Raw genomic sequence first — 12455 nt, 5'->3', positions numbered from 1 at the left:
GCATTTAATAATAGCCGGCCCCATCGGAAACGGTGTGAAGTGACTGGCACAAGGCCTCCAGTGGGTTAGGGGCCAAAATGCAGACAGCACTGAACCTGACGCATCCCCACTCACCACCTCGAAGGGTGATTAGCCCCTGCTGCCAGTTCCTTCGTCCCTTTAGGGCGGCCTCAAAACTGTCAGTACACTAAGGAGGCAGACACGCCTGGGGGCTCAGTCCATCCCTCCTCAGGGAAGGTCAGTGTTTCTGAAAGGAGTTGGGTTCTCCTGGAGAGCCACGCTGAGGAATCCTCTTCCCTGCTACTAATTCTTCCCCTTCGCATGTCCAAACAGCACACCTCAGGCTGTGAAGGGTATAATAAAATTATTTTTATTGCATTTTGTGCAGACAGGAGTCTAAAAAATACAGTAAAAGCTATAAAGCATTAAATGGGAGCATTCAACAGTAAAGGAAAGACCAACCCTCTCCTTTTCATATTGGCACAAAAAAAAACACAAGGTCGGTACTGAGGCAGAATGCGGAATACTGAAACACTGAAAATTAAAGGCAGGCCTAATAATAGTAATAAATACTCTTGATTTGGTTTGCAATCTCTCCTATTTACAAGGGTTTTCAACTTCATTGCATTGCCCTGCACGTAGATCGTCCAAAACAAAAGCAATACTAGTTATCACTACAAGGCTATTGAAATATTGCACTCAAGAGTAAAAGTCACTTGGACATGAAACATCTAGCTACAATGATTATAAAGATAATTTGATGAATGACATAACATTCATAACAAATATTGCACATGTAGCACAGAAAACTTGGGTTTTTGTTGTAGGATGTTTGTTTTCAACCATGGAAACTGCTCTTGCCAACCTGACAGTCTGGGCCCAGATAATGCAACTTTGGTTCCCTAATTGGTGTTGATACAACCCCTCCCCCTTCTTCCCATCCCACCACTTCAGCCTGAGTGCTCAGGCTCAGGAGGCTAGACCAAGTTGTGATTCTCAGAGGTCTTTTGGAGGAAGGGGTCAGGGGAGCTGGTGTCTAATATCCGACTTTCTGATTACTGCCTGGAAGAGTCTATCCACCCCCCTCAGCAAGTGTCAGATGGGCCTTGGCCTGTCAGACACCCAGACCTACCTCTAGCCACAGCTGGCCCAGTCAAGCTGGCACCAGCTCCAGTTCTTTGCCTACAGCTCAAAGGAAAGGAGGTGGTGAGGTCAGGAGTGCCAGTAGCCCCAGCTCTGGGAGCTGGGCCGGATGTCTAACAAGGTGTGAAGGTCAGGGCCCTGGCGCTGGAGGTACTGGACCCAGTCAGTCCCAGAGGGCACCGGAAGGAGCATGCAGTGCCTGTCCCCCTTAGTAATGTGCCCTGGGAGAAGAGCCTGGCCAGTGCACCTTCTCTACAGAGCAGAAGTGTCGAAGACTGCAGCTGGAGTAGCCAAAGGCCTTGGGTCCTAGTGGGAGGGGGGTAGAGAGGCGCTCAGAACAAAGCACACCGGACCGCAGGCCCCATCCAGCTAGAGGCCGCTGCTAAACAGCGAGGGCCCGCCCTGGGGCGCTCAGAAAGGTGGCTGGGTCCCCGGGGCTGGAGCTGCCTAATGGGATGGGGGAGGAGGGCAGACTTCAGGGGCACTTCAGGGGCAGCGCTGGGACCACCCCGTGGGTACGCACCTGCACCGAAATCGCTCCCCTCCTCCCTCACCAGTCCCAGAAAGAAAACTCCGGGCGGGGACCGCCCTCCAGCTCCCAGGTGTGTCTTTGGCGAGGAGCCACGGGATTGGGGGAGCAGCCGACTGAGGAGAGGTGCCTGCTCCCAGCGAAGGCACCGGGCCGGGGCTCCCTGGGTGGGGCGTGGCCCCCCTCTCTGCCTGAGAAGCACCCCCGCCCCCAATCCCGGCCCCAGCTTGCAGAAAAGCCGCGACGGGGCCGCACGCGTCTCTACAGCCGCAGGGCAAGCTCCGGTCCGCTGGGAGGCGAATCCAAGAAAAGCTGGACGCTCGTCTCCCTCATCTTCTCCGAAAAGAGCCGGAGGGAAGGATCGGAAGCCGGGGGCGCGCGGAAAGGGAGAGGCGAGAGGGGCCGGGGTGTGGAGGGACCAGGACCAGGACTCCCGCCCGGGCCTAAAGCACTTTTGCTCCCAAACGCTCGGATTCCAGGAAAATGCAGCCGCCCGAGGCTCTGCCGCCGCCGCCGCCGCCGCCGCCGCCGGGCAGCCGGGCAAGCGAAGTCCGTTGCGCTTCCAGTCACAGGGATGTGGGGACGTTAAAAATACACGCGATGTCTCCTGTACACTATGTATAGGCTCAGCCGGCCCGCGGGAGGCTGGAGCGGCGGCCACCCCACCCCCGCCCGCCGGAGCCCGCCGCTGTGCCGCGGAGGGCAGAGCAGGACCGGCCGGGACCGGGCGGGGGGAGGGGGTGAAAGAAGGGGCCACGCGGACCCCTGGGGGTCCTCAAAGCCCCAGCTCCTCGCCGCGCCCCCTCCCGACCTTTATTGCAGCGTCTCCTCCTCCAGTGCGGCCAAGGCCCGGCTTAGGAACCGGGCAGCAGCTGCAGCCGAGGAGACCGCGCGCCTGCCGGGCTCTGCCCTCCACGTGGAGGCGGTCCCCTCCGAGGCAGCCCGGGCGGACGAACGGACGGACGGACGGACGGGGCCTCGGACCTCAGGCGGCGGGGGAAGGGCCAGGGCGCGGGGTCTGTATGTAAACGGTGACGGTGGCGGGGGGCGCGCGGGGGTCCGGGCCGCGGGCCGGGCGCGCTCGGCCCGGGGGGGGGGGGGGGGGGGGGGGGGGGGGGGGGGGGGGGTGGGGGGGGGGGCGGCAGGTCCCGGTCCTCAGGAGTAGATGGTGATGACTTCGCGGCCGCCGCCGCGGACCAGCATCACCCGGTCCAGGTGCTCGGTGAGGACCTCCAGGAACTCCATGTCTGAGCGCCCGTCAAGGAGAAAGACCCGACCCCTTGCCTCCGGCTGGAGCTGGACACCGTGGGCTTCCGCCCTGACCAGGGTGCTGATCCAGGAGCGGGACCGGCTGGGCTTCTTCCGTCCCAGGGCTAGGACCCAGGTTCCCTGGCGCCCACCTCCCGCTTCCCCCCAATTTTAAGTCCAGGATACAATTTTCATCTCCGTTGCGGTTGCGGGGAGGCCCAGGCATGTTGAGCAAAACAAGCTTGGCATCTCGGGATTTCTTCACGATGACCTCATTCAGCCGCACGGCCGTGTGCATGCGCCGCACGTTGGACTGGTTCCTGCGGGAGGAGGGCGCCCTGAGCCTCCGGAGGGGAGAGTTGGATCCAGGCCACGGGACTGCTGGGCCTCTCAGTTCTTGCAACCAGGAACCACCAACCCCAGACCCCTGCAACCCGGACCCTCAGAGACCCCAGAGGTCAGGGGCAGGAGTTGAGGGGTCATGACAAAGTGAGGAGAGTAGGGACTCTGGCCAACCCAGCGAAAAGAATAAAAAAAAAAAAATTCTGAAGCACACTTACAAGTTCTCCCACTCCCTTCAGGAAACACAAGAGAAGCAAAGAGGAAGAAAAGAGAGGGGTCAGAAAAGGCAGGGGAGGCTAGGGACTTGAGCCACCAGCACCCACCCTGACTGCACCCTGGTCCTGCTCCCCCCGCCTTCACCTTTTCTCTGCCCGCACCTGGGAGTTCTGACCCTTAGCAACCAGGCCCGACCCCCGAGTCCTCAGATGGGGAAACAAAGACAAGGTGTGGGCTGGGTCTTCCAACTGCCAGCCCAGGACCCACTCTGCGTGCTTGCTCTGCCACGGGGAGCAAAGACCCTGTAGGTTCACCCCAGACTCGTACGGCTTCATGTTGAAGAAGTCCTTGATGCCCTCGGTGGAGACAGGGCTGGGGCCCTTGTTCTTCTCTGCTGCGGACTTGTCCTTGGTCCAGGTGAGATGCACCTTCTCAGGATCTGCCTCTCCCTCCACCTCAGGCTCCTCCCCCGGGGATGGTGAGCTGCTGGGGCAGCTGGGAGCACTCTGGTCATGGATCAGCTGCACCTGAGGGAGGACCATAGGGAAAGCACAGGACTCCTTTGGAGGCCAAAGGTTCTGCCCCGCTGGTTGGGGCCAAACCACCCCAGTTGCATACCTCCTCTTCGGGCTTCTCCTCACTGTCACCAGCGGTCTCTTCTGGGACGTTGAGGCGGAGCCGAGTGTTGGCTGGATTCTTTCTGCGGATGGAGCCACGGGATTCGTCGGTGATACTCTGGATCTAGGGAGCAACAAAGGTCGTGGCCAGCTCTGCTATGAGTTACCACCACCCATGCCCTGCAAAGAGCTACCACCGGAGCTGATGTTCAGGCAGGGTGTGCCCTTTGGGGAACTGTGCCGTGTGAGAGTACTGCTTCCATACCAAGTAGCTATTGCCCACTGACCTGCCATTGCAGCTCCCCCTCCAGAGCCCCTGACCTCCCCGCCATCTGGCAATTGAAGGGTTAACACTGGGCCTGCAGGGCTCCACCTACCATAACACTATGGTCAGTGTCGGCTCTGATTGGTCAGTGCCCATGCACAATTTTTACTATCACCTCTGATTAGCATTCTTGGGGGTTCATCCCTCCCAGCTCAAATGGGTCCTTCAGCCACTATCTGAGAAATACATTATCCACACCTGAGAGACCCTTCAGCATGGTCTGTCATCCTGGCCTATGGGGTCCGCTACCCATTCCCCAGGCAACCTGTCACCCACCTCTGAGACCTCTCCTGTCCCCAGCTCCTGAGCACCACCTTACATTTCCCCAAGGATCCTACTCCCTGGGGTGGACTAGTGGCCCCACATTACCCCCCACCAGGAGATCTTACACCCATACCCCATAGAGCAGTGGTTCTCAACCTTTCTAAGGCTGCGACCCTTTAATACAGCTCCTCATGTTGTGGTGACCCCCAATCATAAAATTATTTTCGTTCCGATGGTTTTAGGCTGTACAGCAGCAGCTCTCAACCTGTAGGTCATGAGCCACAGGTTAAGAACCGCTAGCAGGGTCGCCTAAGACCACCGGAAAACACAGATATTTACATTATAATTAATCACAGTAGCAAAATTATAGTAGCAATAAAAATAATTTTATGGTTGGGGGTCACCACCACATGAGGATCTGTATTAGAAAGGTTGAGAATCACTGCCATAGAGGCTTACCATCATTACCCCTGTGAACCCATCCTGCACACTCTAAATACCCATCTGTCACCTGCTCTCGGAGGGGCTGTCACATGATCCCTTATCCCCCGCACTGGCAGCCTGTCCACCATCTATATTTAGGACCCACTATTCTCCCATACGTCGCATACAGAGAGCAGAGTCTGTCACCCATGCTACGGCCCCTCTGCCACTTGGCTGGAAGGCGTGGTAGGGGCAGCTGCGGTGTGTGACTCTGATGCCGGGGAGCCCGGCGATGGAGGTATAGGGTGATGAGTAATGCTCTGGGCGAAGCATGCCAGCCCTGAGCCACGCCAGACCAGTGCAGGCCGAGAGCTGGCAGCAGCCTGAGGCTCAGAGAGCCCAGCCCGGGCGGCCTCACCTCCCGCTCCCGCTCGTTCTTGGTCAAATGCATCTGTTTGAGGATCTGGGAACGCTGCTCCATCACTAAAGTCTTCTCATAGGTGTAAGCGGAGATGTCACTCTCGTGCTGCGGGCAGGCAGGGTGGGGCCGGGGTGGTGAGAGAAAAAAGCATGAGCTGTAAGCTCAGGTACAAGGCCAAGGGACGGGAGGCAGGCCCTCCTGCTGCCAGCTTGGATCTGCTCTAGCAAATGACCTAATTTAATCAACAGTTGTGGAAGATAAGAACGACGCTCTTTGAAAGCAATGCAGCTCATTCCCTCCTCAGGTCAGCACGGGACCAGGCATGTGAACTGGTGAATGAATGAATGAATGGACTTATTAATTACCCAGGTGAATGAGAAAGGGGAACAAATAAAAAGGAACAAAGAGATGAATGGATACACACAGAAATGAATGGATGGGTGAGTAAATGAATACATTAATGAATATCTGGGTAGATTAATGAGTACACGGAAAGATGGATAGATAGATAAACAGAATGGATGAGCCAGCATGCCTGGGTTCAAATCCTGGCTCTGACACTTAGTGAGCATTGTTGGGCAAATTATATAACCTTTCTTTGCCTTGACTCCCTGATCCATAAAATGGAAATGCTGATGATTTTGTCTGTTTCATTGGTTGCTATGTTGTATGTAAAGTACATACAACAGTGCCTTACATATCATGAGCACTATTAGACATGGCTTTTATTCCTTTCTTTCTTTTTTGTTAATCCTCACTGAGGATATTTTTTTGTTGATTTTTTTTTTTTTTTTTTTTTTTTTTTTTTTTTTGAGAGAGTGGAAGGAACGGGGAGAGAAACATCAATGTTAAAGAGACACATCAATTGGTTGCCTCCTGTACTTGCCTGACTGGGCCCGGGGATCGAGCCTGCAAATGAAGGTATGTGCCCTTGACCAGAATTAACCTGAGACCCCTCAGTCTGCAGGCCAATGTTCTACCCACTGAGCCAAATCAGCTAGGGCTGACATGGATATTCTTATAAAGAAGAGAGGGAGGGAAAGAGGAAAGGAGGGAGGGAGAGAGGGAGGGAGGGAGGAAGGGAGGGATGGAGGGAGGGAGGAACTGTTGGATGAAGATGTGAGAGGTAAAGAAGTAGATGGGAGAAGGAATTCAGCATCATAAGATGATCGTTGTTGGAGTTGCCCTAACTGGTGCTGGGGCCAAGAGGAAAGAAGGCCCAGAGGGTGGGACTCCAAATCTTTAGGGGTGACTCTTGGGGACTCACCATTTCCACCACCTCGACCTCCGCAGTGATGCGCAAATGGTACAGAAAGGTGGTCAGGTCCTTCTTCATCTGGATGCTGTTGTCGTCCATCTGGGCCACAGTGAAGATGCGCATCTTGCACTTCCGCCAGACCTGGAGGGGAGAAGAGGACCAGAATGGTCCAGCCCAGATGTGGTGAAGACCCTAGAGAGGACCCCGTCCTCACCCTTCCCACCCACCTTGCCACACATCCACACAGACCCATACCGCTAGCTCAGCGACCACGCCCTACACAAAGTCCCTGCTCAGGTGTGGGTCCCCCATAAAGTAACACTTCTCGGGTTAAACATGCTCTCCTTTATGATGCAAGGGAGACAGTCAGTTCCTAACATCTCGGAATGAAGGAGGTGATCATATTCCTTCCCAGGAGCTCACACGGAGGCTGGCCCTGGCCAGAGCCCCTGAGCCTCGCCCACGGATGTACACGTGCACACGTACACGCACACACGCTCACCTTGTGGTGCCGCAGCAGGAAGGGCAGCAGCATAAGCATGCCACCGTCGTGCACAATCCACCAGACATCGATGCTGCCCTCCGAGAAGCGCTCAGGGTTCCCGGGAAACATGGAGACGTTCTTGGTAACCAACAGAGCCAGGTGGCCAGCCGTGGTTTCCCGGACCAGCTCTGGGGGAGGCCAAGGAGAGGGCCGGATGGGGAACAGTGACCCTGGTCCCTTCCTGCATCAGCAGCAGCCATAGAAGCTTGCAGCACCCAGCACCCCATCTCACCTGCTCTGCCTTGGCCTTGGGCTGGGCTGTCAGAGAACCGGCAATGACCTGGGCCTCATCGCTTATTTACTGTTTGAACTTGGGAAAGCCCCTCCACCTCTCAGGGGCTGTTTCCCCAGCTGCCTTTCTGGTCATTAAAACCTCTACCATGCACGGCCTCACTTAACCCTCCCAACCACCTTGTGACTAGGATCTACCGATAAAGAAGACACAATAGCCTCGAATTAAGAGTGTAGTCTCGCCCTGGCTTGGCTCAGTGGGCAGAGCGTTGGCCTGTGGACTGAAAGGTCACAGGTTCAATTACAGTCAAGGGCATGTACCTTGGTTGGGGGCATATCCCCAGTAGGGGGTGTGCAGGAGGCAGCTGATCAATGTTTCTCTCCCATCGATGTTTCTGACTCTCTCTCCCCCTCCCTTCCTCTCGGTAAAAAATCAATAAAATATATATTTTTTTAAAGGGAGTGCAGTCTCTTGGTTTACCAGCCGTGTGACCTGGAGCAAACTCCGTACCCCCTCTGGGCCTCAGCTTCACACCCCACAAATGGAGATGGCAGTGCCTGGCCCTCACGGACTGCTGGGAGAATCAGAGACTTAGAGAAAGCCTCAACTTGTCTGGCACACAGAACACAGTCTCTAAATGTTCGTTACTCTATCACAGTTACCAAGGACTCCGATGCTCAGAGTTACTTGTGAACAATCACTCAGCTAGAAAGGACCAGAAGTGAGATTTAGGCCCGGGCCTCTGTGGTTTCAAAACTATAGCTCTCACCACTGCCCCGCCCTGACTTCCTCCCAGGCCTGTGAGCCCTGCGGGGTTCAAGACTGTCTCCTTCACCCCCGAGTCCCCAGCACACTGCCAGCTTTGGACACTGTCCCCTGAATGCAGAACCACATTAGGCATCCCTGGAAAACGACCCCAGAGGAGGAGAGAGAACCCACAGCCTTCCACCCCGCCCACCACCGCCCGCCTGCCCGCTTGCCTTACCGATGAAGTTCCTCCAGGTCTGATGGTCTTCCTTCTGCCGCCAGTTGCGGGGCCAGCCCACCAGCACGGTGTTGTGCTGCAGGCCGCCGAGGCCCCCAGACTGAATCAGGTGGGACACGCCGTCACGCAGGTTGGAGGAAATCACGACCTGGCAGAAGCCTTTCACCTTCTCTGCCTCCATCAGACGCCGGATGGACTGGGGGGCGGGAAGGGAACCTCAGATAAGGACCCGCCTCAGGCCTCCCTGGCTGCCCAGCTCCTTGCAGCCTCCCTTCCTCCAGGGTCCCCGTCTTTCCGAAGCTCAGCTCTGAGCATGTCAGCTCTGGTGCCAGCACTGGGCATGGCTCCCCATGCTCTGTGGCCCCCATTCCTTGTGGATCAATCAAAACTCTTCGGGATGGAACCCACACTTCCCACCAGCCATTGCTCATACCTGGCAAGGCTGTAGCTCTCACCACTCCCCCATCCCACCCCCACGGACTTCCTTCCAGGCTGTGAGCCCTGCAGGAGTAAGACGGCTAGCTCTCCGCCACACCCAGACTCCGCCCACTGCCCCGCCCAAGTCAAATGCCACTTTCTTCAGGTACCACCTCCTCCCACCCTCCACCCCCCATCCCCACCCCCAGACCAGCGTGAAACTGGGCTCCTCCACACCACCAATGTGTTTAACAATGTTTTAACGTTAGCATAATGATACGCATTTTAAATGCACATTCGATCTGCCCTGTGAGGAAAGTTTTATCACTCTCATTTGACAGAGAGGAGATTGAGGCATAGAGAAATTAAGACTTGCTTTAGGCCATACAGCTAACAGATGCTATCACAGGGGTTCAACTCCAGGGGTCTGACTCCATCCACTGCCCTAATGTCAAACAGACAGGCTTCAATTCCTACCTTTGCCACCTCCTGCTGTGTGACCTTGGGCAAACTGCCTAACCTCCATGAGCCTCGGTTTTCTCATCTGTCAGATGGGGACTGTGACAGCTATCTCATTTAGGAATAAGGAGAATGGCATGATATGATGGCATAGACCAGTGGATGGGGACAAGAGCAAATAGCATGGGGATAAGAGCAGGCAGCATGGAGCCAAGGACCCGGGTTCAAATCCTGACTAAGCTTCCAGCCAGCTTTGTGACTTTCAGCAAGTTGCTTTCCTTGTGCACATCAGTTTCTTCCTGTTTCAAACATGGATACTCATCCTGTTGTCTCCACTCCGTAAGGGGATAGAAAGAACTCATGGATGTGGAAACACCTCGGAAGGTTTAACTTCAGCAGGAAGAAGTGTGGAGTAGCAGTCCAGCAGTTCTAATTAGACAAGTGATCTGCCTCAGTTTCCTTATCCATAAAATGGGCCCTTCCGGCTCAGATGGTCTTTGTTTCCGTGAGTTCGATTCTAAGGAACTCACTCCCTGAGCCCTTAGATCCCTCTTCTCAGAAACAGGACAGCAAAGTCTGAGGCCCCACTGCCCCCAAAGGAGGAAAAAAAGTATGAAGAGTCAAGGACTGTCTTCCTGTGTACCCCGTCCTTCCTCCCTCCCCACCAGGGCCTCCGCTCACCTCCTCTGCCCGCTGGGCCTGTGGATGGTTTTCCAAAAAGGTGCCCTCAAGGACAGAGCCCACAATGGTCAGGCCTTTCCCTGCCTTGAGCTGGGAGGTCAGGGAGAGCAGCTGCGGGTGCACCACATTCTGGTCTTGGTCCACACGCACCAGCACCAGCAGCTGTGGCCTAACAGGGATACAAGGTCACATGATCCATCCATCACCCACCATCACCACCACGATACACCCATACAACTACACACCATACACCAGTGAATTCATTAACCATTTGTCCTCTGTACTCTCATCCATTTCCTCACCTATATGCCCATCCATCCATCCATCCATTTCCTTGAGTATCAACCCATCTAACCATCCACCTACCCTTCCATCCATCTCTCCATCTACTTCTCTCATCCATACATCTATTCAACCACCCACCCATCTATTTTATCCTTCAGTCATCCATCATCCACTTACATGCAAATTAATTTACCTATACATGCATTATCTACTTAAGTATCCACACATACTACCACCTTTCATTCACAAATTTATCTATGCAGCCAACCACTGTCATATATATATATCCATCTTTTTATTTACCCATCTATTTATCCGTTCATTTATTTATTTCCTTTAGCTGTCTCATCCATCCAACCACCCATGAGCTTAATAACATTCTCTAAGCATCTACTCTGGCTAGACCCTTTGCTAAGCATTTGAGAACTCAGACAAATAACTCAAAGGTCTGGTCTGAGGGAGCCTGGGTTAGTAGACACCATCAAGGACCCGTCCATGGTGTCGGGGCACAGTGCAGGGTTCCAGGCTTTGCTCTTGGCAAAGGGAGGCTGAGGGGGTGACAGACTGATGGAATTGCCCAGCAGGCAGTTAGGAAGCACCGTGGGCTGTGGCAGGCGGTGAAGGTGCCGGCTCCAGCTCTGCCTTCCCTGGTCTCTGCGACCCTCTCTGGTCCCTGACTTCCACATGAACCAAATGGAGATATTGCTATGAATCTAGAGGTTTCTGAGTGCCCCATCCCTCTCAGCGTGGAAGGTTCCTCCTCTTCCAGAGCAAATGCTACATGATGTTATGTTCATCTGTCTCCGGATGTGCCTTCTCCATGGAACTGTGAGCTCACTGTGTCCCCAGAGACCAGAAGATGCCTGGCACATATCATGCACTCACACATTAAAAAACAACAACAATGGAATAAATGAATAGATGAATGAGTGGATGAATAGATGGTCAGGAGGCTGGCATGGGAGTCGGTTTTGGAGAACAAATGTCTGGAACTCGGCCCAGCCTTGGTGCTGTAGGTGGGAGGTTGCAGACAAGGGGGAGCTGGAGAGGACACTCCATTGTATGGAGAACACCATTCAGCAGAACAAAGCAGGGTGAGGCAGGTCAGGTCCTGCTCCCTTCCTCTCCCTCCCTTGAGCCTTCACACCTGTGCTCCCACCGCTCACCTCCAGTTCTTGGTGTGTGGGGGCCCTTCCTCCAGGCGTAAGAGGGCATAGCGAGCAGCGCTGAGAGACAGGCCTCGGATCCCATCGCCCCACTCCTTCTCCGCCCTGAAAGCCAGGAAGTGTCAGGGCGGACGGTCCACACTGAAGTGGCCAGTCCCCAGGGCAGAGTCTTCTACCACAGGCTCAGAAAGGACGGGCATGTCGCTCCTGACACTTGCATTTCTCAAAGCTTCAGCCCCTCCTTCTGCTCTTGTCCCCTTCCTCCCCATCCCACCCCATGCCATCCCTCTTCCACTCTACCCCCACTGCCTGCCTCGTCCCCAGCCCAGTCCCCAACATCCCATCACCAGCACTCCTACCCCACCTCACCCCTCTCATCCCTCAGTCCCTCCCAGCCTCCCTCTCCCCTCCTCCTCACTTACCCCCGGTACTCGATATACTTGTAGATGAGCCCCGCAATGAGCATGGCCACCAGGGCGTAATACCAGGAGCAGATGAACATGAGGGCCAGGCACAGGCTCATGCCCAGGAAGGAGAGTGTCCTAGACGATGGGAGAGAGACCTGGCCGCTGAGCTCTGGTGCCAAGGCTCAAACGACAAGACTCACACGGAGCAGGGCCTGGGCATGACCTGGAGACTATGCCCAGGTCTAGAGGAACTCACACCATCCTCCCCATGAGCACCACAGGGCTATGGGATATGGGACCTTCTGAATGAATGAGCAGCCACAGACAGGACACCAGCCCAGTCCCCACCCAACTCCTGAGTCACCCCTCCCTGTCCCAGGGCCTTGGGCTCTGCCAGACTGCCTCACCAGAGGGGCTCTGAGACAGGTTTCTCTGGGGAAGAGTTGGAGAAGTTGGGAAGGGTGTGCCCTTAGGAAGAGGCACTGGCAAAGCA

The 12455-nt window shown here is 55.3% G+C and overlaps 2 protein-coding genes across 4 annotated transcripts in view; one reads left to right on the top strand and one right to left on the bottom strand.

The window, feature by feature from the left end:
* The first annotated feature begins 202 nt into the window (after positions 1 to 202).
* On the top strand, positions 203 to 2700 carry LOC123651565 (collagen alpha-1(I) chain-like). Of its 2 annotated transcripts, none has more exons than XM_045574758.1 (2): positions 203 to 2160; positions 2194 to 2700. In XM_045574758.1, exons 1-2 carry the CDS (start codon positions 1594 to 1596, stop codon positions 2698 to 2700), a joined length of 1074 nt encoding a protein of 357 aa, XP_045430714.1. In that variant the 5' UTR covers positions 203 to 1593. The 2 variants fall into 2 exon arrangements, with proteins under 2 accessions (XP_045430714.1, XP_045430715.1); XM_045574759.1 differs by having other exon boundaries at positions 203 to 2166; positions 2200 to 2700.
* The window catches only part of SLC12A5 (solute carrier family 12 member 5), a 36325-nt gene continuing 26543 nt past the window's right edge, over positions 2674 to 12455 (bottom strand). Inside the window, exons 15-27 of one of the 2 annotated variants that reach the window (XM_045574756.1) lie at positions 11978 to 12097; positions 11556 to 11660; positions 10105 to 10273; positions 8548 to 8743; positions 7289 to 7458; positions 6796 to 6927; positions 5526 to 5633; positions 4097 to 4219; positions 3806 to 4005; positions 3481 to 3495; positions 3107 to 3240; positions 2815 to 2919; positions 2674 to 2765 (exon numbers count right to left, since the gene is read on the bottom strand). In XM_045574756.1, the coding sequence (XP_045430712.1) occupies positions 2828 to 2919; positions 3107 to 3240; positions 3481 to 3495; positions 3806 to 4005; positions 4097 to 4219; positions 5526 to 5633; positions 6796 to 6927; positions 7289 to 7458; positions 8548 to 8743; positions 10105 to 10273; positions 11556 to 11660; positions 11978 to 12097 (1564 nt within the window). In that variant the 3' untranslated portion in view covers positions 2674 to 2765; positions 2815 to 2827. The remainder of the gene's footprint in view (positions 2766 to 2814; positions 2920 to 3106; positions 3241 to 3480; positions 3496 to 3805; positions 4006 to 4096; positions 4220 to 5525; positions 5634 to 6795; positions 6928 to 7288; positions 7459 to 8547; positions 8744 to 10104; positions 10274 to 11555; positions 11661 to 11977; positions 12098 to 12455) is intronic. The other variant, XM_036418533.2, reaches the window with a different exon arrangement.

Source organism: Pipistrellus kuhlii, unplaced genomic scaffold (assembly GCF_014108245.1).
Source record: "Pipistrellus kuhlii isolate mPipKuh1 unplaced genomic scaffold, mPipKuh1.p scaffold_m20_p_6, whole genome shotgun sequence".
NCBI lineage: Eukaryota > Metazoa > Chordata > Mammalia > Chiroptera > Vespertilionidae > Pipistrellus > Pipistrellus kuhlii.
This window is presented reverse-complemented; position numbering and strand designations above follow the sequence as displayed.